This window comes from Leptopilina boulardi, unplaced genomic scaffold, assembly GCF_019393585.1.
Source record: "Leptopilina boulardi isolate dan_hultmark-lab unplaced genomic scaffold, ZJU_Lbou_2.1 LbouV2_332, whole genome shotgun sequence".
NCBI lineage: Eukaryota > Metazoa > Arthropoda > Insecta > Hymenoptera > Figitidae > Leptopilina > Leptopilina boulardi.
The window spans coordinates 3237678-3263831 of record NW_026137899.1 but is presented as its reverse complement, the minus strand read 5'-3'; the positions used below and the strand labels follow the sequence as shown (position 1 = coordinate 3263831).

General features: G+C 30.6%; 3 protein-coding genes across 9 annotated transcripts in view; 1 reads left to right on the top strand and 2 right to left on the bottom strand.

Moving 5' to 3' along the window:
- The window catches only part of LOC127285401 (synaptotagmin-7), an 858561-nt gene that overhangs the window by 177036 nt on the left and 655371 nt on the right, over positions 1 to 26154 (bottom strand). For all 7 annotated transcript variants that reach the window (XM_051311398.1, XM_051311399.1, XM_051311396.1 and 4 more), the window contains one exon: positions 23238 to 23249. In XM_051311398.1, the coding sequence (XP_051167355.1) occupies positions 23238 to 23249 (12 nt within the window). The remainder of the gene's footprint in view (positions 1 to 23237; positions 23250 to 26154) is intronic.
- Positions 1676 to 4022, bottom strand: LOC127285412 (uncharacterized). Its single transcript, XM_051311415.1, has 5 exons — positions 3925 to 4022; positions 3005 to 3229; positions 2603 to 2827; positions 2295 to 2501; positions 1676 to 2148 (listed from the first exon to the last, which is right to left on the bottom strand). Exons 3-5 carry the CDS (start codon positions 2672 to 2674, stop codon positions 1804 to 1806), a joined length of 624 nt encoding a protein of 207 aa, XP_051167372.1. The 5' UTR covers positions 2675 to 2827; positions 3005 to 3229; positions 3925 to 4022; the 3' UTR covers positions 1676 to 1803.
- Positions 6632 to 11078, top strand: LOC127285405 (uncharacterized). The gene is made up of 2 exons (XM_051311406.1): positions 6632 to 6819; positions 8358 to 11078. Exon 2 carries the CDS (start codon positions 8366 to 8368, stop codon positions 9557 to 9559), a length of 1194 nt encoding a protein of 397 aa, XP_051167363.1. The 5' UTR covers positions 6632 to 6819; positions 8358 to 8365; the 3' UTR covers positions 9560 to 11078.

Sequence of the window (26154 nt, the reverse complement as noted above, 5' to 3'; positions counted from 1 at the left end):
ACATTATTCATGTTAAAAATTTAATTAGTGTCCAAATATGTATGAAATACATTGTTTAACAAACATTTTATAAACCATAATAAAGCAGAAGAGTTTGTGAAACAAATTCGAAAACGTAATGCAGGAGACAGTCGCAAAATTTTCGGTAGTTTAAAATCCGGATATATTCTCGAGAATATATCCGAGAATATTCTCATAGAGGAAAATTTAAAGGTGTCTTTTCATGAGGCAACACATGCAATAGAAAAGGACAGTCATAGCTGTGTCTTGCTTAATCGGGACCTGAACCTTTATAGGTTATATCGGAACATAGGATTTTATGTAGTCCTATTTTATCTAATATTTCACATTCATGTAATGACAAATCCAAAAGGATGACAAAGAATTTTCAGAGTTAATTGGTTCATTAGTTAAAAATACTTTTCAATTCGGAGCCAGAGTTTTAAAATTCAAATTTGCGAGGACAAAAAACCCATCACAATTTTTAAATTCAGTGCCAGAATTAAAAAATTCAGATCTTCTAAGGCAAAATGACGACAAAAAGTAGTAAAAGTTGACGGAATTATCAAAAAATAATCATTTGGTAATTGTAGAGGTCGTTGAGTCCGAATAAGTGTCACAAATTTGATATTTACATCGTCTCATTGAAAATGTTTAAAAAAGTTTTTGATTTTGAGGGATTAAGCTGAGAATACTTACTCGGATGTTTTTCGTGTGGCTGAGTCCGAATTTGGTCACAGAATTACATTCAAATCGGATGATTCCGAATTCAATGCCAGAAATTCAAAATATTAATCTGTTGATTCAAAATGTCGATCAAAAGTTTTTAAATATTGCTGTCTTATCTGAAAATTCTCATTTTAGATGTTTTAGGGTCGTCAAAGTCGAATTCGTTACCGAAATTGATAGATTCAAATTAGATGATTTAAAATGTCGACTAAAAAGGCAAAAATTTTTTAAGTTGATGGTATTTTTTGAAAATATTTATTCAGGTGTTTTTAGTATCTGTAACTTCGAAATCAGTGCTAGAAATTCACAATTCAACTTGCATCCACTAAAAATTTTAAACGTTTTAAGGAATTATAATAATAATATATAGTTTTTGTTGAGGTTGCTAAATCCAATTGTGTCAAAATTGGAAAATTTAAATTGGCGTATTCGAATTTACGAACAAAATTTTTGAAAGTTGAGTATGATCTTATCAATCTCATGGGATTTCTTGTTATATAACAAATTAATAGAACAAACGTCAAGAATAAATTTTTATTTATTTAATGAACAAATATTTATTAACAATAGGTGAATGTAACTGATAAACATTTGTACTCTTGTAGAATTTTTCTCGTTGAATTATATCAGTGTTACACCAGTATTCGAAAAGTAAAAAAAAGAACTCCGCAATAGAGAATAAAATTGTTTAAAGTTGTAACAAATACATGAATCTTGTTATACAGTGTTTCTTCTGGATAAGTTAACGATATAATGTTGAACGAAGAAATATTTGCAATTTTTTATCCAAAAGAAATGAACAAAGCAAGATATAACGAAGAATATTTCAATAACACTTTCGCATTTAGTGATGAAATATTAAACAAAAAAATAAAATAATTCGTAGTATTTATTGAAATACAATGTCGTAATAGAAATAGTTATAAATTATTATTTACTCAAAGGAAATGAAAAAATAGAACGCAACGAAAGATATTTAAATAAAACTTTTACATTTATGATAAAATATGGAAGAAAAACAATAATAATTTTTTTTATGAAACATTTAAGATGAAATATCCCTTTGAAATAATTTTACTTTTTCGCTGACATTGCGGGTAATAAATCGCAACTTTTTAAAACAGTTGTTAAAGTTATTTTTTTTAAAATATCTGCGGAAATGTCCCTAATTGCCACGTCTTTTAAAACAGCTATGGCAATAAATGCAAATTGCTGCTTAGCGTTTTGAGGGAACTGAACTTGGAAACACCAATATACTGCTAGCAATAGAAATATTGCTTCACAACCATGAGCCTCAAAAATGGGAATGCCATCAATATAGCACATTGTTTGTAATTCACTTAATGGCCCATTTGCGATGGCTATTAATTGTGGGGCCTCATTTACATCGGGAACAGTTTCCTCGATTGGCGTTCCATTCTAGAAAACAACACAATTAAATATATTATATTAGATGCAATAAATATTAACAATCTGAATAGAAATAAAATATTTTAATAAGGAAAGAATTGAATTAGGTTCATGACGAAAAATGTATTATCCAAATATAACATGCTTATACTTACACGATAACAATTTAGAATTTTTCCACTTTCTTTCGCTTTTGAAAATAGTTTCGGAAGATGGTACAAGACAGACATTGTCTGGGCGTCGGCAGTGAGATTTTTTGCGGATAATCGTTGAACATTTTGAATTTTAGGCAAAGCCTCCAACCAATTTTGCCTCATATCTTCTAGAGGTAACTTTATAATTTCAGAAAATTCCAGAAGAAGCTGTAAATTGAAAAATTTGAATAAAAACATGCATACATTATTTAATCAACTTGTGATTGTGAAACGTAATGAAATATTTAGAAATTTATATGAAATTTTACCATTTCCTTTTTACGTAAAGCGGGACACTCTTTTAATATTTCTGAAGCAGTTGTTTTATTAGTGGCCTTCATTCAGGTGTCTCTTGTTGAACGTAACTCCTGCTTCATGCCAAGTTTCTTATTCGTAGGTATAGCCGAAGAAGACTTGCTTTGCGAATTTGTTCCTTTTCTTGCTTTCGTTTTTAAATATTTCATCGAATTCTTAAATCGAGCGTACGTCTGATCCTATTTAATGCATATACGAAAATATTTGTTGACACTGTCTCATATTTGATTCTCCATTTTTCAATTCTTGTATTACGTTTAGGAATAAGACGAGGACAAAATAGTAAAGAATTGAAACTAAACCATCTTACGACTTGGCGATTACCGGAGTTGACAATTTTAATTTCATAAACTTACATGATCTTCACCATATGGGCACTTGAAATATTTTGGATATGCATTAGTCAAAAGAATGGACATCTCGAGGACGACACTTGGGCTGTCCAACCCCGCATCCACTAATTTTCCTGAAATTAATCTTACAATAAAGCTTTTTTGGCTTTCCGCCATTTCTCCTTTATCATCAATTATTTTTTGTATTTCGCCGGGAAATTTTTTTGGTATAAGAGAACTAATATCAATCTGAAATAACAAAGACGTAGAGTTAATAATTTTTATGAAATTTAACATAAAATAATTCTCTTATTGCAGATACTGAGCAAATATTCCTGACTTTTCTTATTATTTTACGTATACATGTAGCAGGGCTGTATAAATTTAAATCAAAGGGTCATTTACATTTAAATTATGATTTAAATCAAAATGATCATTTTTCCTTCAAAGAATTTAATAGAATAGTGAAAAACAAATATCTTCAACATCACCGAATTGAATTTTCAAAAAAGCATTGTTTTGCAAATATGATTACGTGTTTAAAAAAATTTCACTTAATTTTAAGAAAATTTCGCTTAACTTCTTAAATAATAAAATTTGAAAAACGGGACATTTATTTGAAAATTCGTTTCGGTAAAGTTGTAGATAATTTATTTATATAAAAAAAGCCAAAGTAAACAAAAATTCCGTCAGTTTTGAAAATTTGTATAACTGTGACTTGGGAAAAAAGTTTGATTGCGTAAAAATATTTGTAAATGAACCATTTTTTTCAGGAGGTTTTCAATTATAAAAAATTAAACGACAATTTTTAAAAGTCAAAATTTGAAAATAAACATTTTAAAAAATACATATAAAAAATTCGATTTAAATGAAAAAAATCATGATTTTTAACAGCCCTGACATGCAGCGATTGTAAAAAGGGCATTTTTTTAAATCTTTCTTACCGTTTCGTTTCATTCCAAAATTTCTCCGCTTTCATCAGTACGGTCAAAATCTTCAGTTTCAATCGAATTAAAAGAAGTACTATTATTTTCCTCTTCAGACGTTTCAATCGAAGAGTTATTTAATACGCAAGAGGAACTAGTGGCATTTTCTCCTTTGTTGTCTTCTGAATATCTTTTATGTTTAGTGGGATAGCATCCACAGTAGGTGCAGACAGAGCTGACTGCATCTTTGTGCCATTCGAATTGAAGACATTCTGTGCATTCTGTACATGCTCCTCTTTTCACGCCTTTAGAATCCATAATAATTTTCTGTAATATTTATTATTTTTAATATTTTTATTATTTTAATATTTAATATTTTTAATATTTTATTTTTTTTATTATTTTTTATTTCTGTAATCTTTTTTTATTTTAATATTTAATATTTTATTATTTTTTTTATTATTTTTTATTTCTGTAATCTTTTTATTATTAAAATGGATTATTTCATTGAAATAATAAAATTGTTACCTACCTCTTTTTTGCAAGCGACAAACAACAATAAATAATCTTTACTTACTTACACTCAAAATCGGGATCGGAGGTGCACTTCAGCAGTAATTTGAACGTCTCAGGGTAAGGTCACACTGTCATTGAAAAAACTATTCTAAAGGTGCCTTTTCATTGGGTAACAGTTGCCGCAGCAACACATCCGATAGGAAAGGACCTATAGATAGATTGAAAAGGACACAGCTATGCCTGTCCCTTTTCTTACGCATGTGTTGCTGCTGCAACTGTTGTCCCTTAAAGGCCTTTCTCCAATAGGAACCTAAGGCCCTCTCCAGAATGGAGCTAAACGCAACGCAGACGCGACGCATCGCAATGCTAAGCAAATGGGGATGCGTCGCGTCTGCGTTACGTTTAGCTCCATTATGGAGAGGGCCTAAGGCTCTTTCCAGAATGGAGCTATACGCGACGCATCCCCATTTGCTTAGCATTGCGCTGCGTTGCGTTTAGCTCCATTCTGGAGAGGGCCTAACCTTTTGCGTTGCGTGACTGACGCGTTGATTTTAGCATTGGTTGCCAATAGCAACCGACGCAATGCATACGCAACGCAAGAGTTTAGGATCCTATTGGAGAAAGGCCTTGAATTGGCACCTTACGGCCTAAGCAAAATGACTCCAGTCACGGGAACGGGTACGGGAATTATGAGATAGAAAAGGACAGAGATAATCTCTGTCCTTTTCTATATCATGCTTCCCGTAACCGGAGTCATTCTGTGTTGGTCTTTAAGAACAAAATCACATGGAGGCGTAAAGTACGGAAACATACTCAGAACAGGGGAGCCTGTTCAAAGCAAGCATTGTGATTAGGTTATTCAAGTTGGGTGGGGGAAATTTAAGATGGACGTTTACTTTAAGACAAACAAACATTAAAAATGTATGGGATAAAATCAAATTTTATTAATATCACGCTTAAATGAAATTTTGGAACTTAAGTATATTAGGATTTTTGTTTCTATTTTTAATGGTCTATTTAATGCAATAATAAAATTAATAAAAAAAATAAAATCGTTTTTTATTACTGCATTAAATTCTTTGAGAATTTAAGAGAATTTTATTTTCAGAATTATAAATCAATAATTGGTAATAATATATAAAAATCTAATATATTGCTTAATTAGCATCTACTTAACAACGTGAAAAGGTTAAATACAAACATATAAATTGGCGATTCAAACAGCTACACTAGCGCTACAGTTGAACTAACGTAAGTGTGACTCGCTCTAAAGCACTCCATGTGTTTTAAATTATTTTTTTTTATTTAAAGCTTAAAAATTATTTTACAAACGCAATAAAAATATCAGAATAATTAAATAATTTGAAATAAACTGTCAAAACAGAGACTGCTTTAGAGCGAGTCACGCTTACGTTAGTTCAACTGTGGCGCTAGTGTAGCTGTTTGAATCGCCAATTGAGTAAAGCGTAAAATAGAAAGGAATAAAAAGTATAACATAACCTCACTTTTGCAAGTAGATGTTGTTTTGACTCCTGGTAATTATAAGTAATTTATTTTTAATGATTAATGTAAGTTATTGTGTTATTGTTTATTGTTATCGGAAGATTATTTTAATGTAATGGTAATCACATGTCATACACGTGTTTAACATTGATAAACATAATAATTATAAATAATTTAAGTAACTAAACTTAAATTCTCATAAATTCTTTAAAAAAAATAAATTCCCGTCATTTTCCTGGTTATATTACCTGAACTTATATTCTCGAGAATTTAAAAACACTAGGCCAAGAAGACTAGAATAAGGAGGTCTAACTCAGGTAGTGGGGTACGTAAAGAATTGGTTTTCGAGGTAGGCCGAAAGGCAGAGTGTGCGGTAGACTTCTGCGCACACCAATACATATACATTTTAGTTGCCTCGTCAAGAATTACTGAAACTTGTATGTATTGGTATGCGCAGAAGTCTACCGCACACTCTGCCTTTCTCGAAAATCTGCCTACTGCAACTACCAATTTCATACGTATACTTACCATACCCCCACTACCTGAGTTAGACCTTCTTATTTTAGTCTTCTTGCACTAGGCCTACGTGCCTCGGTGCTGTCTTTAAAACGCGGCTTTACAATTTGCTTGTGCCTGCGAACCAGAAGGTGGCGCGTAGGCGCTTCCGTATGATGTAGTGTGAATTTCATTACTATATTTCTTTCTTACATGATCTTGATGGTAGTTCTCTTGCAATTTAACTATTGTTTAGAAAGTTTACTGTTTTCGAAGTTTTATTCTTTTTATTAAAGGATTGTTAATTGTCCTTGTAAAGAAAGTGAAAACCTATTGAAAAAAAAGGTTTTTCCTGACATCAAAGTTTATCAAGATTGTGTATACAGAATCTCATTAGAGGTAAGTAAATTTAATGGTATAAGTTTGAATTAATGTTTTATCGACAAATTTAAAAACATACAGAAAATTTTAGATGCAAATTCATTTTTTAACAATTCCTTTTTTCTGCTAAATCCAAGATAAGATAATGTTTCTCGATTATTGTTAGAGAATCATATTTATCTACAAAATTGCAATTTTTTTCATTAACCCCTTCGCAATCCTTTATAATATAAATATTCTCCTTTTTAATATTCTTTAATTCGCTCATAATCAAGATATTTAATTTTTATATTATAATCATATCGAGAAAAAAAGTAAGGTGCATGAAGCTTATGTTTGTAATGTTTTAAATGAAATTCAGATATCTTCGTTTAGTTTGTTACATTTTTTCTTTTTTTTAATTACAAGAACAAATTGTTTAAATAAAAATGATCAACAATAAAATAATAATAATATACAAAATAAAAAGTTGAATTTATATCAATAAAAATAAATATACATCAAAACCTTAAAGCAATCGAAATAAAATAAATAAATTTAAAATGATATTAAACTTTACATTTTTGAGGTTATGTCTGGACCACATGGTTTTTCGTATTGGTTTCGTTACAAAAAAATTGTAAGAATAGCTTAAATAAATTCTATTTTAATTAATTAATTTAAAATTTTTTTATAAGCAATTCTGACCCCAAAATGAGTATTTTTCTATAAGTTTATTAATTGTTGAATTTCTTTCTCTACATTTCGAAAGAGTCGATTTTAAGTTTAAACTTCTGTAACTGAATTTCGATTCAAGGTCAACAAAAATAAATTCTATATTTTAAATGTAAAAAATTATAGCGTTGGAAAGAAGTTTGTTTTAGTGAAATGAATTATAAAATTTTTCTTGACAAATTTTCTATGTATTGAATATTTTGTATAAAAATAAAATGTAATTTTGCCAACAAGTTTGATTTTTTTTGTAGAGGTTATGTCTGGACCACATGGTTTTTCGTATTGGTTTCGTTACAAAAAAATTGTAAGAAAAGCTTAAATAAATTCTATTTTAATTAATTAATTTAAAATTTTTTTATAAGCAATTCTGACCCCAAAATGAGTATTTTTCTATAAGTTTATTAATTGTTGAATTTCTTTCTCTACATTTCGAAAGAGTCGATTTTAAGTTTAAACTTCTGTAACTGAATTTCGATTCAAGGTCAACAAAAATAAATTCTATATTTTAAATGTAAAAAATTATATCGTTGGAAAGAAGTTTGTTTTAGTGAAATGAATTATAAAATTTTTCTTGACAAATTTTCTATGTATTGAATATTTTGTATAAAAATAAAATGTAATTTTGCCAACAAGTTTGATTTTTTTTGTAGAAGGTGGAACATAGAATTTTTATTCTGATAAAAAAAATTCTACTTATTTTGTCTTAGATCTCTAAGACAAAATGGGAAAACTTATGGTTTTGCAATATTTGAATTTATGCTTTGAAATAATTATAAATAATATATAATAAATAATCATTTTTTATTTTTCCTTATTCCAACCTTTTATATTGGCATTTGCAGCAGTGGACATGAATCCTGTTCCTGATGAACCTGCTAATAATGTCCTGGATGATGAGTTTTCCAGCGAAGATTCAGATTTTGAGGACGAGAATGATGAAAATGACGATGTTCCTGATAATCCCGAGAAGCAAATTATTGGAGAATATCTTTTGTATTTGAGAAGTAGTACTCGAGCAACAAATAAAGACGTGATCAACATTTTAGGAAAGATGCAGGAAGTGGTACGATGGTACCTTAATCATTACATAAATAACATCTCAAATACACTTCAAGAGAGGCATAATTTGCGTCTAAACGATTATCTAAATATCGATGAAATTGTGAATAACATTGATTGCAGTCAAGGACTTCGCAGTATTCATAATCAAGATGTATATTTTAAACAAAAATTCAGTTACGTGGTACCTCAAAGAATTGAATTAGGTGAAAATTTTGTTCCTTACGGCACAGCAACAGTTTATGGAAATCAACCAGTAAAGAGGAAGAAGGATGAATTTATTCACATTCCTATTAGTGAAGTTTTAATCCGATGGTTGCAGAACGGTTCATTTGGAAATGTTTTATTTCATCCAAGACCACGTAATGATGGCATCTTAGAAACTTACATGGATGGAAACTATTTCCAAAATCATTCCTTTAAGAGACGAAAACCAGAATGTAAATTTATAAAACTTTATTATGACGAATGTGACATGTGCGATGCCGTAGGTTCCAAATCATCTTCCATAAACAAATTAGGTATGTTTTATTGGATGGACGATGATATATCTCCTCAATATAAATCACAGTTGAAATTCATTAATCTTTGTGGTATTGTATCTAATCCTCACATAAATGTGTATGGAATGAACAATATTTTGCAGTACATTGTTGCGGACTTTAGGACGATTCAAAATGGTATTCTTTTACCGAATGGTGAGGAAGTTTGCGGAACACTATCAGTATTGATTGGTGATAATCTGGCTGTTCATCAAATGTGTGGTTTCCGGGAATCATTTAGTGCACTTCATCCTTGCAGAGTGTGCAAAGTAACTATGACTAATGTAAAAACTATGTGCAGAGAAGATCCGACTCAGCTTCGTTCACCAGAGGAACATGAGCGTCAAGTTCTGGAAATTGAAGCAGCTGTCGGAGAGCAAGCAAAAGCAGCTTTAAGAACGCAGTATGGCATCAATAGAAGAAGCGTGCTTAACGAAATTTAAGACTTTGATGGTACGCAATCAACACCGCCTGATTTGACACATGACGATTTCTTGGGATGTTGCGTTATAACAACAAAACTGTTTATAAAAAAAATTTGTTGTGATTTACATTTAATGACGCTTGAACTACTGAACAGGAGAATTCGAAATTTCGATTACGGTTATACAGAGAAAACTTCAAAACCTTCACCTATTACTGAGAGACAATTGTTAGATGCACAACAAGGATTGAAACAGACGGCGTCACAAATGGCACAATTAGTCACAATGCTTCCACTAATTGTTTCAGATGTGGTTATTGAAGGGTGGCCACCGTTGCACAATTATTTGAAAATGCTTGAAGTCATATTAATATCGCACGCTGATAAAATAGAAAATTCTATTTTGGGTTATTTGGAAAGTTGCATATCAGAGTACCTTGAAACTTTTCAAACTGCTTACGAAAGAGATTTAATTCCGAAGCAGCACTCTTTGGTACACCGAATTCGAGCGATTCGAAAATTTGGACCTTTACAGCAGTATACCACAATGCGATCGGAATCTAAGCACCAATATTTCAAAAGAATTGCTCAATGTTTGCGAACTTATAAAAATCTACCAGTGACTCTAGCGAAAAAACATCAGCTGAATCAGGCATATATATTAGAAGGAAATTTAGAACGAGATATCACTGTAGGACCAATGAAATGGGTTCCTATCGATGTTCTTCCGTTTAGGGAGCTATTTGCAAATGTAAGACGCTTGCAGATTGCTAATTGGGTGGAAATAAACGGAAAAAAGTATGTTTCTCGAAAGTGTTTCTTAGCTGTAGGTTACAGTGACCAGAATATACCTGAGTTTGCAGCTTTGCATGCTGTCGTTTGGAGGAATGATGGTCCAGTATTTGTTTGCCGAAAAGTAACAACTGTTGAGCACAATATGTTATTAATGGCGTACGAGATCAACATAAATGAAGATTTTATGTGCTTATCGATTAACGATTTGCTGACACCTGACGTTTTCTATGGACATCGATGGAATGATAGTCAGTTCATAATATTGAAAAAAGCGCTAGGGAATTTACACTGACCACCGAAAAAGTTTATTCAGATAAGTTGTCAATCATAAAAAAATTCTAAGAACATTTTGAATAACTTAAATTGCGCTCAAACTCGCAACCATGCCAAAATTAAATACTTTAATTTTGTTACATATATATTTTTTTATTTTTAATAAATTATATTTATTTCAAAGCTTTACACTTCCATATTTTTTCGACATTATACATCATAGGACATTAAAGAGTTACTGTAACACCATCTTCTAGTTTGAATTTATGCAAGCGATTATTCCTTTCTATGTTCATTCTTATACTGAAAAAAAATACTCTCACTGTTAGAGGAATCTGCTTATTTCACAGCAATTTTTCCTCTTATATATGGGCACTAAATTATTCTTGTATAATTGAGAGGATTTTCCTTTTTTACAGTGTACAATTACAGAGGAATATTCTAAGATAAAGAGCAATATTCATCTCGTACCAATGTTGTGTCAAACGGTGTCAAATTTTTAACCATTAACCTTTTTAAATAGTTTGACAATTATTCAAACCAAATTTTAAATATAAAGAGAAAAACGAGATTTAAAAAAAATTATTGCAAAAAAAATAAACTACAAATTTGAAACTTAAGTTTCACATATATTTAAAAACAAAATAATTAATATTTAAATAAAGTCTCTGGACTTTTATATGCATGTAACAAAGGTAAAGATTCTTTTAAAATATTTCAACAAAATAACTTCACACGTCAAAAATAAAATAGTTTTGTGTTTTTTAAATGCTTTGTCAATATTGTTTAAATTTTAATTGAAATATTAAAAATCATAACCGCAAGAATAGATTTTTGACAGGTTATATAATTTGTTATAATTTTCCATGGAGAATCTTTAGGTTAATAAACTTCAAAAATGTTTTTAAAAAAGGTGATCATATTACTTATTTTTATTAAAATATATATTTTCTTTAATTTCATCTCTAGTTTCCATAAATGACACTGAAAAAAATACGTATTCCTTTATAAATATATCTTTCATTTCTCTAATATATATAGAGAAATAATTTTATTATTAGAAAAATAATATTAAATGTAAAAGAATAATTCTAATAGGAGAGGAAAATTTTAAAGTCATCCTTTCATAAAATTCCTCTCAAATTAAAACAAAAAATCTTTTTTCTTTAAGATGAATATTTTTTTATTAATAAGAATAAAATGTAAAAGTATATTACGAGAGGATTGTTCTTCTCACTTTGAGATTTAATTTTTTTTCGGTGCAATGTTTAAACTAAAGGCGAACACACAATAGTTTCGCGAATGGCGTTCGCAACCGTATTACATGAGATTAAATTCTTTGAGAACTTAAGAGAATTTTATTTTCTGAAATATAAATCAATAATTGGTAATAATTTATAAAAATCTAATATATTGCTTAATTAGCATCTACTTAACAACGTGAAACGGTTAAATACAAACATATAAATTGAGTAAAGCGTAAAATAGAAAGGAATAAAAAGTATAACATAACCTCACTTTTGCAAGTAGATGTTGTTTTGACTCCTGGTAATTATAAGTAATTTATTTTTAATGATTAATGTAAGTTATTGTGTTATTGTTTATTGTTATCGGAAGATTATTTTAATGTAATGGTAATCACATGTCATACACGTGTTTAACATTGATAAACATAATAATTATAAATAATTTAAGTAACTAAACTTAAATTCTCATAAATTCTTTAAAAAAAATAAATTCCCGTCATTTTCCTGGTTATATTACCTGAACTTATATTCTCGAGAATTTAAAAACACTACTGAATAATGTCAAAGCGCTGTCATACGAAAACACCATTAGCTTTCATGATTAAACAGAAAGACCGTAGCGCCCTCTTTTTCAAATTATGTTTTTTCCAGCGAGTATTCACTTCATATGTTCATTGAGTTTTTGATTTTCCTTCGACATTTTCTACTCATGACTTTTTTTAGACAGGAAGATTTAAAAGTACAACAAAAATATTTTTCACTTCTTTTTGCCTTTTTCGTTATTATTGACACTAATTAAATTTTTAACATGAATAATGTCACAAGAAAAATATGTACAAAAAATTCAATTCCTACCCAACTCTGCTTTCGTGCTTTGAGTGGTAGTTTCCCAATTCTGATTGTTTACGTGATATTTACTATCGTCTGCTGTCAACTAGTCGTATTAATCACATGTATTATTATTAATAGGCAATAATTTCAGGCAAAATATTTGTATGTGTAGTGTGTTATTTATATAAAAATTGTGAATTTGATAAGTTAAGTGAACAATTACTCATATTTTTCTTAAAATTCGACATTTCGTTCAAATATGATGTCCATTTTTCTAGTGATTTTTAGTAACATTTTTACCCTTCACATTTTTACCCTTTACCCTGTACCCGAACGTCTTTTACCCTCTACCTTTCAAACTTTTTACCATCCTTTTTTTCTGTGGGGAAAAAACCTCAGCTTTCCAATGAAAATAAAAAAAAAATTCCCGAAGGGGTGTAAATCGAAAAATAAGGGTTGATTTTGAAAAAAAGGGGTCAAAAATTTTTTTTTTTAATTTCGTATACATTTTTGAAAAGTACGTGAAAAATGCATTAAAATTCATTATAGATAAATTAAAATCCATTAACTTTTGTCATAGTTATACGGATTTGAAAATGACAATGTTACCCTTAACGTCAAAACTTCAACCCCCTCTACTTTCTACAAATATTTTTTTAATGAGTTTATATTTTAGGGATTTATTACTGTCATATAGGACAACAATTTACCAAAGTATGAAGCCAATCCCAGAACATTGACTTTTTGGGCTGGGGCGATTGAAAAAGAATCTCTCATATATATACCCAGATAGCCAAGCGTACTAAATGTTATTTACGAGTACGGAGTACTGGTATTATACTAGTTTCATACCAGTGGATTCGCTCTGCGACCGTCACAAAGTATAGAGCTCAAGCATCATAACGTGAGGCCTTTCCTCACACGACCCATGTGCTCAATCGCTATATCATAATTTGTTTGCTTGCATAGTGCATTGTACAATTATTGTGGATAAAAGGATAGACCGGTCTAGACATTTTTCTCTTTTTTCTGTGATAAAGTTGACTCATTTTCATCAACCAACTGTCAGCATCATTCAAATATATATACTCGAGGACTGTTTTTATCTGGAATTTAAATTGGTATCATTCACTTGAACTATTCAATCATTTTGGAGGTGTAATTGATTCGATTTTCAACTGACGCTCTGGATCTTCTTCAAAAAAAAAAAAAAAAAAAAAAAATCAAATCTCATAATTTTATTGCTGTTACAAGGTAAAGTCGTTCCTTTTATTTCCACATCAAGTTTATAAACACACCCTAACACTAATCCTTGTCACCTCACCTTGGGTTGTAATTCAAAACAATAACATTTTCGCTCAATTCTATTTCAAATAATATATCAATTAAAACTTTGATTTTATTCTGTTTTAAACACAAAATTTGTAGCTTCAATATTTAATCTTATTTTATCGATAATTAATTATAATAAATATTTATACAGTTTATTTAAATATTGGACTCCCAGCTCCAATATTCATCTCGTTTTAATACATGGGAATTATTTGCTCGCAATTGACTGATATAATTTGACATCTACCTATTCAATCTTATAAATAAACAATATAAACCAATTATCTTTACAATTTTACTAATATCCTTCAATTAAATAAAATAATACCAATTACATTTGAACCTATTTCAAATACCACAAAGATTAAAGTTTTGATTTTATTTTACTATAAATACAAACTCACAATTCAACACTTAACCAATTTAATTTCGTGTCGGTTAATTGCTTGCAACAGTCTCACTAAAATTTTATTTCAATTATAAAAATTATAGTTTCAACTTTAATTCTATTCAAATCCTTGATAATTAATTATTTGCTACTGTTTACATGTTCGATATTCATTCTGTTTTACATAGTTAAATTTAATCCTACTCACTCACATTATAAATTAATTATTTTTTAATATTTTTGTTTAATATCCTTTTCCTTACTTACCCAAGGCAGAGGATTTTATTTTATCTTTTGTTTTTTTACACTTACAGTAATTTTATGAACATGTTTTAAATATTATATAAGGTACTATTTAATATAGACGACATCTGGGACCATCTTCGGTTTTATTTTTGCCTCTTATTTCTTTTCATTTTATTTGCTTTCAGATTCCATATATATACTCATTTCTTTTTTTTTTATTTTATTTATTTATTTATTTAATTTTTTTTTTTACATTTATGGCTCCCTCCCCCCACCGAAAACTCACGTGCTTGCAGTCATCACCCGCACCGGGTTCTGCCGCTGCCTCAAATCTGCCATCTCGTGGCAGATCGTCAAATAAATTTAGAAGTACTAAAAAAACCCTGGATCAGCTTAATAAAAAACCAGGATTTTCCAACTCGATAATAAATACAATTGTCGCCCTGGCACAGTCTGAATTTCTCGATTCGTCTCTTCCCTCACCCCTACCATCAACATCATTATCAAACATGGAATCCACCTATGTTGCTGGTTCCTCACCACCCGTCACAAATCCAACTCAGTCAAATCCAATATCCTCTCCCTTTCCTAGCTCAACTCTTCAACCATCCATAGATAACTTTATTCCTCCAACATCTGCTCCAATAACATATGGTCTCATCTGGCTTAACGAAAATTTTCAAGATGAACCGAGATTTTCATCAACCTCACCCCCACCGTTTACTATCTTATTAGAATCCATACATGAAAATAGAAAAATAGGCAAATATAATCGCATTGCTTTTGCAGATTGTCTGGAATCCCTGGTGAGCGATCCTGCTCGTTCAATCGTGTCCAACGGTCTCAACCAACTTCGTGTTTCCTCTTCATCTTGGAACTTGGCTAACGATCTTCTCAACTCTGCTATTCTTCGATCTAAGGGTTACAAATTGTTTATCCCTACATCTTTAGTTAGCAGAAAGGCCCTGGCTCACGACGTTGACCTGGATCTGTCACCTCAATCCATAAGCACCAAACTCCTACCTGAAACTCTTGATAAAATTATCTCAATCCGTAGGAGAACCCTGAACCCGAGAGAAATATCCGGCTTGGTTGAGTTTGTCTTTTCAGGAGTTACTATTCCTGATTCAATCTCCATTTCGAGAGCCATGTTCAAGCTCACTTTATGTGTCCCTCCACCCAAGCGTTGTCATAAATGCCACTACGCACGAATTTTTATCCACTCTGTTCAGTCGCATGGCATTGCTGAACTCCTTTCCAGCTTCATGGCTTTTGACTCGCGTGATTCTCTTGCCCAAGCCTGGTGGTCGGGGCTACCGTCCCATCGCCCTTACCTCGGTTTTTTCGAAAATATTCGAAAAACTCATCCAACTGAGATTGGAACATGAGGTGGAAGCCCGCGGCCTTATCCCCCGCCACCAATATGGTTTCCGTAAGAGGAGGTCCGGCGTCGATTCGGTGGCAACATTTGTTACCGATATCTACAATGGCTTCGCGAAATCCCAGAGCACGCTCGCTATTTCAATTGACATCAAGGGAGCTTTCAACAATGTTCGTCCCAATATCCTAATCGATCAATTAAAAAATTTAAACATTAATCCCCACACAATTAACTTTATCAACTTTATGACCACCAAGAGATACATCTCCTTCAGACCTGACGGTTCCGACTTACAGGTCTGTGGTGTGGGTGTTCCCCAGGGAGGTGTTCTCTCTCCGATTCTTTTTAATTTATATCTCCGTAACATTCTTAACATACTCCCGCCTGACATGAAGTTCACAATGTATGCATATGACCTCCTATTATACATCAGATTTAATAAGGATGAGGACATCTCGGGTAAGGTCAATACTATTCTCCGAGACCTTGTGGATTGGCTTAAGACCTTAGGAATGGATGTGTCCCCTTCGAAGACTACTGCTTCTGTCTTCTCTAGATCGAGGGCAACTTTCGACCACCTTCATATTAACATCTCTGACGTGGATATCCCATGTGATAAAACCATGAAACACCTTGGTATTTTACTTGACAGACGTCTCACCTGGAGGGACCACATCCACATGCTGGCCGATAAGGCTTCGAGGGCTCTCGGTATCCTTAAGATTGTATCAAGAGCAACCTGGGGCACCTCCCCCAGTATTGCTCTACTTGCCTACCGCAACCTAATCAGAGCTATTATGGACTGGGGTGCTCCCCTTTTCGCAGACGCATCTGTCTCAAATTTGAAAATTCTGGACAGAGTCCAGTCGGCTGCCCTGAGAACTGTCTTGGGAGCAATAAAATCTACCCCTACCTATTTGCTACTATTGGAAACCGATGAGGTCCCTTTGTACATCAGACGCTCGCATCTTTCTAACACCTTTTTTGTTCGCAACCTGTCTTGGAGCGAGAACTCGCTTATTCCCAAAATCCGTTTGTTGGATGAAAGGGAGTCGTCGGGCTCCTTCTCCTTTAAAACTGGTAACATATCCCTGCTTAACTCTTTTCGCCGCATTTCCCCCATTGCGATATCATTTCTCAAAACTAAAAAACCGTCTTATTTTGATTGGAGCTGGCGCTCCTTGTCTGCTCCAGTCCCTTGTGATACTCAGGCTGGCCTTCTGCTTCAGACCTCTTCCAACCCTGAAAAACAATTTCGTGATCTCATATCCACCAACTTCTCAGACTTTCATATTATTTTTACTGATGCAACACTTAATCCAAACACCAACTGCGCTGCTTCCGCCTTTGTGGATGAGAGTCGCGATTTTTCGTGTGGAACTCCACTTCAATCTTTCGTTACCATTCTTACAGCAGAGCTGTATGCAATCTTCAGAGCTATTTTGTACTCTCAAAAACTTCGCTCTTCCAAAACTCTGATTGTCTCGGACTCTCTTTCAGCGATCAACAGAATCAGGGACTGTCTCCTTTTTAAAGACTACCCTGAACTTGTTTATAAAATCCGCGATCGAATCTTCCTCGATTTACCTTCTATTAGGGATCTCCGGTATCTTTTATGTGGGTTCCCTCACACGTGGGCATTTCGGGAAATGAAAGAGCTGACGCGACTTGTCGAGAGGCTAACCTTCATGGTAATAAAATTAGCTTTGGTGCCCCCTTGAGCGATATCAACAAGACCATCCTGATTCCTGATCGGCTCTCATGGTCCTCCCACCTCTGGCCTTTCACTGAGGTTGATCGAAGTAACCATCGATACCTGTCTAGGGTGACAATCAAATCGGTTAAGCCTTGGTTTGGCGATCTCTCCTTACCAAGAAATTGGATCAACACTATAACGCGTCTCAGATTTTTTCATATGTATACTGCCGACCATTTTGAACGAATAGGCTGGGAGGTGGCCGCAGGATGCCTGTGCGGCGTCGAAAGACGGACCCTCCATCATATTTTACACGACTGCCCTAGATTGGGCCCTTATAGGCCTAATTTCTATTGCTTTCTCAATAAAAAATTCCCCAACACAAACCCGCGTGATGTCTCAGTTGTCGATCTTATCTTTAACCCTAACGACGAAGTGGTAAGGGAGCTGGGAGGCTTTATATGCAGGGACAATCAAATAGTTAAAAAAAAAAAAAAAAAAAAATTTAAAATTATCTTACAATTAACTTTGTCTCAGGGGAGTTACTTCCCATTCTCCCTTTTCTTTTCGTCTTCCCACACGGCTATACTTTCAGCCTGGTTTGAATTTGGCGCCATTGAGATCCATACGCACTCAACGGTGCACCGCTTTGCTGTTGGAAGTCCCAGCTTTTTAAACTTGCCTTAATGCATCTATTGCAGCACTCAATTTATGTACGAAGCTTGATACACATTCTAACCCTATTCTTCATTTTATGGTTGTTCTGACAGTTGGCTATGCCTCAAGTCATTTAAGAAGAAGAAGAAGAAGATACCAGTACAAAATAATTATGTATGTACGTACCAGTGCAGTACTAGTATAATAAAAGTATGTCGTACTGTTAGAATTATAAAATGTGAGTACTCGATAAAAGTATAGTACTAGTACAATGCCAGTACGTCGTACTTCTGAAATAAGAAGCACAACTGGGAATCTTTGCTGGCAATGCCAACTCAACCTCACTTTTTTGAAAATTGTCAAATATGAACGCGTCACTGAAAACGGTGCAATAAATGTTGGTGAAAAAAGTGGTTTATGATGCAGCAAAAAAGTTTTAACGTTTGTAACTTGTGATTCTGTACTTATCATGAATATCCGTGATTAAATTTATATTAAATTATCGAATTTTATAAGACTTATGTTGTTTTGCTTTGACATGACGCTTTGTGGCATGGTGTTCTTTCATTGAAAAAAATCTAAATCTTTTCTTTTATAAACTTTTTTATACATTTATATTGAAAAAAATTCGTAAACTTAATCTTGATGATATTAATATAAATTGAAATGTGTTACTTCGCTATAGTTTTTCTTATACATATAACATATTTATAGGTTAGGATGTGATAATATGTTTCACCCAACATCAAAACAATTTGAAACATCAAGTTTAAAATTCTTTTGAAATAATGTTTAAATACAAGCAAGCAATCAATTAATACTTAATAAAGATAATTAATTAGAATAATATAAAACATCAGATATTCTAAGATAAGTGAAAATACAAGTTACATATTTTATATAATATGTGCACAGACATATATCATATAAATAAAAAAAATTATTGAATAAAAATAAATAAAAATGAATTATTATTATTTCATTCCTCCCAAAGATTTTCCTTTTTAATAATAAATTAAAATAATTAAAATACTATTGTAGAAGGAGAGAGGGAGGGGGTATAGAATTTTTACTTTATACAGCATACCAGTATTGTACCAGTACAATAACAATACGTTATACTAATTCACAAAAGACTTTCAATACGCCATACTTTTATCGTACTAGTATTGAGGTCTGTGAACTTGCGACCGACACTTTGAAATTTTAAAAATTTTTTTATAGCATTCAATTGTCCACAAAAAGTCGACCTTTGTCCAACAAAAGATTTTAATTGTCCACCTTCTGTTTAAATAAAAAATAAAAAAAATAATTTTTTCAAGTCGAAAGTTCAAAAATTGGTAATTAACATTCACTAGAGCACTCATAGGTTATTTAGCGTTAATAGACGTTTGTCCAACAAAAAATTTCTTTTCTACAAAAAAAAAAAAAAAAAGTTTATTTTGGGTAAAAATACTGAAATATGGCGAAATACCAATTTTACCGTTTCCACTACATTTATTGTTTGTCCACGGTAAGCTCAAATAGACAATCAAAGTTATGCCCCAAAACATTAATTCATTCATTCCTTTAGACCGTAAAAAAAATTGAAATTGATAGTTTTCCACTGGGAACGCGATTTCTTTAAATTCTAGGGTTGGACAATTAAATATACTAGTTGGACAATTCTTAGTGCTAGTTGGACAATTGATACTGATACCAAATTCATTAATGAATCCATATTTTTTGACCGTACAGAAGAAGAAAAGTTAAAATTGATAGTTTTCCACTGGGAACGCGATTTCTTTAAATTCTAGGGTTGGACAATTCAAAATACTAGTTCGACAATTGAATCTATTGATGATTTAGTGCATAATTTTAATTGTCCAATTAGTAGATTTAATTGTCCAACTAGTGGATTTAATTGTCCAACCTTTGATTTTTTAGGAAACTTGTTACAAGTAAAATACTATCAAATTTAAGTTTTATTTATCTCTGCAGTCTAAAGGAATGAATGAATTGATGATTTAGGACATAATTTTAATTGTTCAACTAGTGAATTTAATTGTCCAACTAGTGGATTTAATTGTCCAACCTTTGATTTTTTAGGAAACTTGTTACAAGTAAAATACTATCAAATTTAAATTTTATTTATCTCTGCAGTCTAAAGGAATGAATGAATTGATGATTTAGGACATAATTTTAATTGTCCAATTAGTAGATTTAATTGTCCAACTAGTGGATTTAATTCTCCAACCTTTGAATTTTAAGGAAACGTGTTACAAGTAAAATACTATCAAATTTAATTTTTATTCATCTCTGCAGTCTAAAGGAATGAATGAATTGATAATTTAGGGCATAATTTTGATTGTCTATTTGAGCTTACCGTGGACAAACAATAAATGTAGTGGAAACGGTAAATTTGGTATTTCGCCATATTTCAGTATTTTTACCCAAAATAAACTTTTTTTTTTTTTTTTTTGTAGAAAAGAAATTTTTTGTTGGACAAACGTCTATTAACGCTAAATAACCTATGAGTGCTCTAGTGAATGTTAATTACCAATTTTTGAACTTTCGACTTGAAAAAATTATTTTTTTTATTTTTTATTTAAACAGAAGGTGGACAATTAAAATCTTTTGTTGGACAAAGGTCGACTTTTTGTGGACAATTGAATGCTATAAAAAAATTTTTAAAATTTCAAAGTGGCGGTCGCAAGTTCACACACCTCTAGTATTGTATTAGTACAGTACCTGGTACCGTACGGAGGTAGATGGCTGGTACAGTACTAGTACGCCTTATACGCCGTACTCATACTGTACTTGCATCGTACTAGTACGCTGGTTATCTGGGTAGGGGAAAGGTGGGTAAGTTCGCTCGACGGATAAGTTCGTTTTTCTTAATAACTTTTTTAAAAATAAATATTACGTATAACCGTTTTTAAGAATGGAGTATTGTATGGTAACGATGGTGTCTTAAAAGTTTTATTGTAATCAGTTTGTTATTAACAAAAATATTAAACAAGTATGAAAAAGTTGCTTCTAATTGTAAGTTTTTTGAATTTTAGAAAAACGTATTTATTATCCATAGAAATTGGTAATTTTTTTTTATTATAATTCTGGAACATTACACTTTATGAAAATCATGTTTTGAAAATTCAAAATAAGTTGTAAAATTAAATAAGTAATAAAATGTTTAAACTATTAATGTCGGGTAAGTTCGTGCGGTTAAGTTCGTCAAATCACAAGTCGCGCAAGCAAGATACGTAAGTTAGGTACGGGACATGCGCAATTGCTCAGAATGTATATAGAGATATGCGGCAGAAGACGAACTGATAGATTTCTACAAATGCAGGAAATTATTTAATAATAGTTTAATTTAATGCTGCAATAACAAATATATTTTGATTTATACTTTATTATTTAAATTTTTGTTTCTCTTTTAATTTTCATTTATTGTAGCATAATTAAGAAAATTACTATTATGCATAACCTCAATTATATACATACAATACCTATCTAAAATGTGATATTTTAAAGTTTTAAAAGATTTTATACCGAATAGAAAAATGTTAAATCTGATTTTTAATCGGGTTTGTTGTTTTTAATCGGATTGTTAAATCTGATTTTTCGCACAATACTAAAAATGTTATTTACACATTGTTAAATATTAATAAATAAATTATCTTTTTCACTGTCATTCGCATTCATTCTTCCTTTCATGTCTAAAAATCTTTTAATAGAAAAAATGCATAATTCAATAAATTTATAATAACAAATAATTATTTGAATACTTTGAGAAAGAAAAACATTTGAAATAAGCGCGCACAAAGCGCGCATGCGCATTTGTCTCTGAGAGTTACGTACTTTACGTAGCTACTTTCTCCTCCTTTAAAAACTAGTTTTGATTGAAAAATTAAATTTGACAAAAAAATGTATATTTTTTATTATAATACAGTATTAATTTTTAAGACATTCATAAGATTATTGATTAATAAAAACAAATACAAAAAAATTTGACACATTTACTTCAATTTATTCCTACTTTTTGGAAGAAACAGACTTACCCTCCTCCGTAGTCGAACTTACCCGCACCTCAGGTCAATTCTTCATTTTTACCATCGATATTTTAATTACAATTTACTTAATATTTTTGTTAAAAGATGTAAGAAATATTTGAATTTATATTAATCGATTAAGTGCTTTATCGATATATCGTAGATATTCATAAATCGAAGTATAGGTGGCGTCTTGGGCGTACCCCTTTGTTTCAGTTCTCTTTGAGTGGCCTTTGTGCCATGTCATATTTATATATTGTTTTTTACTAATTTTTAATAAAGAGATAATTCGTGTTCAAATATTAATATTGTGTTGTATCATGCTTCCCATAATCCTCTGACAAAAGACAATTCAATCAACTATTCTGTTTTATTTCTGAAGGTTGTCTTTGTACTATGAAAGAGTTTTTATACTTAAACATTATAATTAAGTAACTTTTTTTATACTCTAAACTTTTTTTGGGCGAACTTACCCACCTTTCCCCTATATATAAAATTATACATTTAAAATTAATAAATAAATTTTATGATTCGTTCAAAATTTTATGTTATTAAATTATAAAAAATTAACTTGCGTGCACAAACGCGCGGCCGGTCTCGTGATATCCAAAATGAAAAACAGTATTTAAAATTATACGAATCAGGAGGCATGAAAAATACTTCCTGTTACAAAATGATTAAAATGTAAAGATATTTTAATTATTTGTTGGTATATTTTTTTTAATTTTACTTATTGTTTTAATAATTACTATACATTTTATTGATTATTATGGTATAGATTAAACTAAATTCACAAATTTTAAAAGCAATTACTTACTCTAGTTGTGCTCTGAAGATTTCATCAAAAAACAGCACATGAAACAGAAAGAAAATCATTTCATTAATTAAGATCATTAATATTTTAATATAAAATTATACAATGCAAATTTGTCTAAATACTAAAGTAACATTATCAATAAAGTGTTATCATTTTCCAATCAATGAGACAAATGATGTTTGAAATTCATAGATATGGAATAATGAGAATTAATGTGCGGTTAAATTTGAAACTGATAGTCATTGTCTTATGAAATTCATGGCATTTAATATCGAAACAGCTAAACTGTGAAATCAATATATATATATATATAAAATAATTTTAAAAATTTAACATTATATACATAAATTATTATTATCATTTATAATGCTATTATGATTATGTAAAAAAAAATAATATTCACTCTCTTATATTTATTGAATATAAAACAATTGATAACACATGAAGAAAAATTACATTTTTGGAAAACCATTATGAAACTCATGCTTAATAAATAAATAAAAGTTTCATAGGTATATTTAAAAGAATCATACATTCCATAATTTTTATCAAATGAAACAGTTAAAATGTGTATTTTCTTATTTTTCATAAAAATTTCGAAAAAATATTCTAGTAGAGAAATTTTTATTTAAAATGAAAATCTCACTTGGAATGCCCCATAAGGAAGTAAAGTGTTTGTGAAGCTTTTTATTCGTGTACTACAGTCACATATTGTATTGTTTGTTGGCAATCTAAACATCAAATTTTTTTATAGCTACGTACGCGATTACTCGTATTGTATTTATGCTCTTTTTTCCGGACACACTGAAAATGAATTTTCAGTAGTAGAGAGCTATATTTTTAGTCAGACACAGTCAAAGTGGAATATAATTTCTATACGAACTGACGTTAAAAACACTAGTCGAGTAATACTGTCGAAAAAGTACGAAATACTTATCCGATTTGTAAATTTATTTAAAATTAAAGATAATAAAATTCTTCATAGTACGTCAAATTTTTATGGAAAAAATTCCTCTCAATTCTTTACTAAGTGTTAGGTATATTCAAATAGTATATTAATAAGCGACAATAGGCCTAAAAGTGAATTGGTATTAGAACTACCCAAAATTTTTCAAAAATTGAACAAAACGTAAATATTGTTATTTTTCCTTTCGATGTTTTTTACTTATATTATTTTAATTATTTATCTTTATTTATTTTTTTACATTGAAAACTTTTTTTCTTTGTTATTTCAAATATTGAAAATTAATTAAAGTTTGAAAAAATTTTATATACAAAATAAATTCTTTGCAACACTAACCTCCAAAGTTAAATTTTACACACCGAAAAGTGTGTGTAAAGAAGCTCTTTACACACTGAAATTTACTTTACGCACCGAAATTTATCTCACATAATATAAGGATTGTTTTAGACCATACAAAACCACAAAATTAAAGGAAGAACTTTACTTTTAAATTTATACCCTACTGCTTAAAGATATTTTTCCTGATCTTCGATTGACTTTTTTAATTCTATACAATCGAAATTATTCTAATAGAGAGTTGGAATTCTTCATAATAGGTACTTAACTTTAGAGGTTTAAGTATTCCATGTACGCCTTGTACTAAGTTTTGCATTGGTTTTCAAATCCTTACATTGTAAGTATTAAAAAAATGATGAATAATTAAAATGGTCCGAGGGACCAAGCTGCTTTAATTCAATAGAAAACAAGATTTTAATAGCAGGATATTCAATATTTTTTGCTAACATATTGTTTAAAATGTACATTATAGCATCAGCTTATCTAATTGTTGGATAACGATTTTGAAAAAATATTTTCTTAAATAAAAGTATATGAAAAAGCAAATTGTTTGGGTGCGAGAAACCCAGCTCAGCAGCGCAAGGGTTAATCTAACATTTGTTTTAAAAAATGTTGTGTAGTTTTGTTACCAACTAAAAAAACATTAAAAAAATTTGTGATTATTTTGATATTAGTCAATGTGAAATCAATTAATAAATGTTTTAGTCATAAAATTACGAATGAAAAGCTGTATAAATTATGATAGAAAATTAAAATTTATGTAATAATAAATCCGAGAAGGCGCATATATTATTTAATTTAACAAGGGAAAAGTTTCTGCTAACGTAAATGTCGTCCGTCCTTGGAAAATAGAAGTCGTGAGAATGGAGTGAAAATCACAAATTTCTTGTCTCTGATATGCAAACTAAGTGTCAGCACCATTTGTTTCTGTTTCGTGTGTAGAGAGGCAACTTGTACTTTTCTGGGTAATTTTCGTTCGCTACAAACTACAAGTTTTAATATACAAATGGATCCATGTATTATTTGTAAGCTCCATCGGTTGTTTATCAAAAGATTTTAAAATGTCAGCACACCTCTTCTCCCATCCGTCAAATGTGTACGAGTTTAAAGTACATGGCGTGTGTATGAGCGCTTACGGATATTTGCACAGTTACCAATATTCAATAACCACGTATGACTTGGCACAAAACTGCAATGGTATACATATATGAAAACTTTAATACAATTGTGTGTGGTTGCAACTCGAAAATAAATTCTTTATACAAGAAATAGAGAAACAAAATAAAATTTTATGAAAAATTCCTGCCTTGTTCATTGTTCAAAATTTTGTTAAATATCAAACTTGGTAAAATAAAAATTAGTTTAAAAGAAAAAGCTTCACACTCCTGAATTAGTAAATAAAAAGTTTCAAAAAGTAACCGGAAAAAATATATTTTTGCATATACAACAACAATTATTTTCTGCTTAGGTATTTAATTTAAAATTCTGTAAATATTATACAGTACACTGTGTCTTAAGAATTATACAAATTTTTTTTTTTAATTTCGTATATAATATTGAAAATTTGTTTGTTTCAGTTTTAAGTATAAAATTTTTCTATTTACAAATAAAATACTT

Bases quoted from the DNA above. Each gene is read 5' to 3' on its own strand.
- LOC127285405 (XM_051311406.1), top strand. From the start codon at position 8,366: ATGAATCCTGTTCCTGATGAACCTGCTAATAATGTCCTGGATGATGAG.
- LOC127285412 (XM_051311415.1), bottom strand. From the start codon at position 2,674: ATGAAGGCCACTAATAAAACAACTGCTTCAGAAATATTAAAAGAGTGT. The intron at 2,502-2,602 runs GTAAAATTTCAT...TTCAATTTACAG, and splicing joins CTTTACGTAAAAAGGAAATG to CTTCTTCTGGAATTTTCTGA. The intron at 2,149-2,294 runs GTAAGTATAAGC...GTTGTTTTCTAG, and splicing joins AAATTCTAAATTGTTATCGT to AATGGAACGCCAATCGAGGA.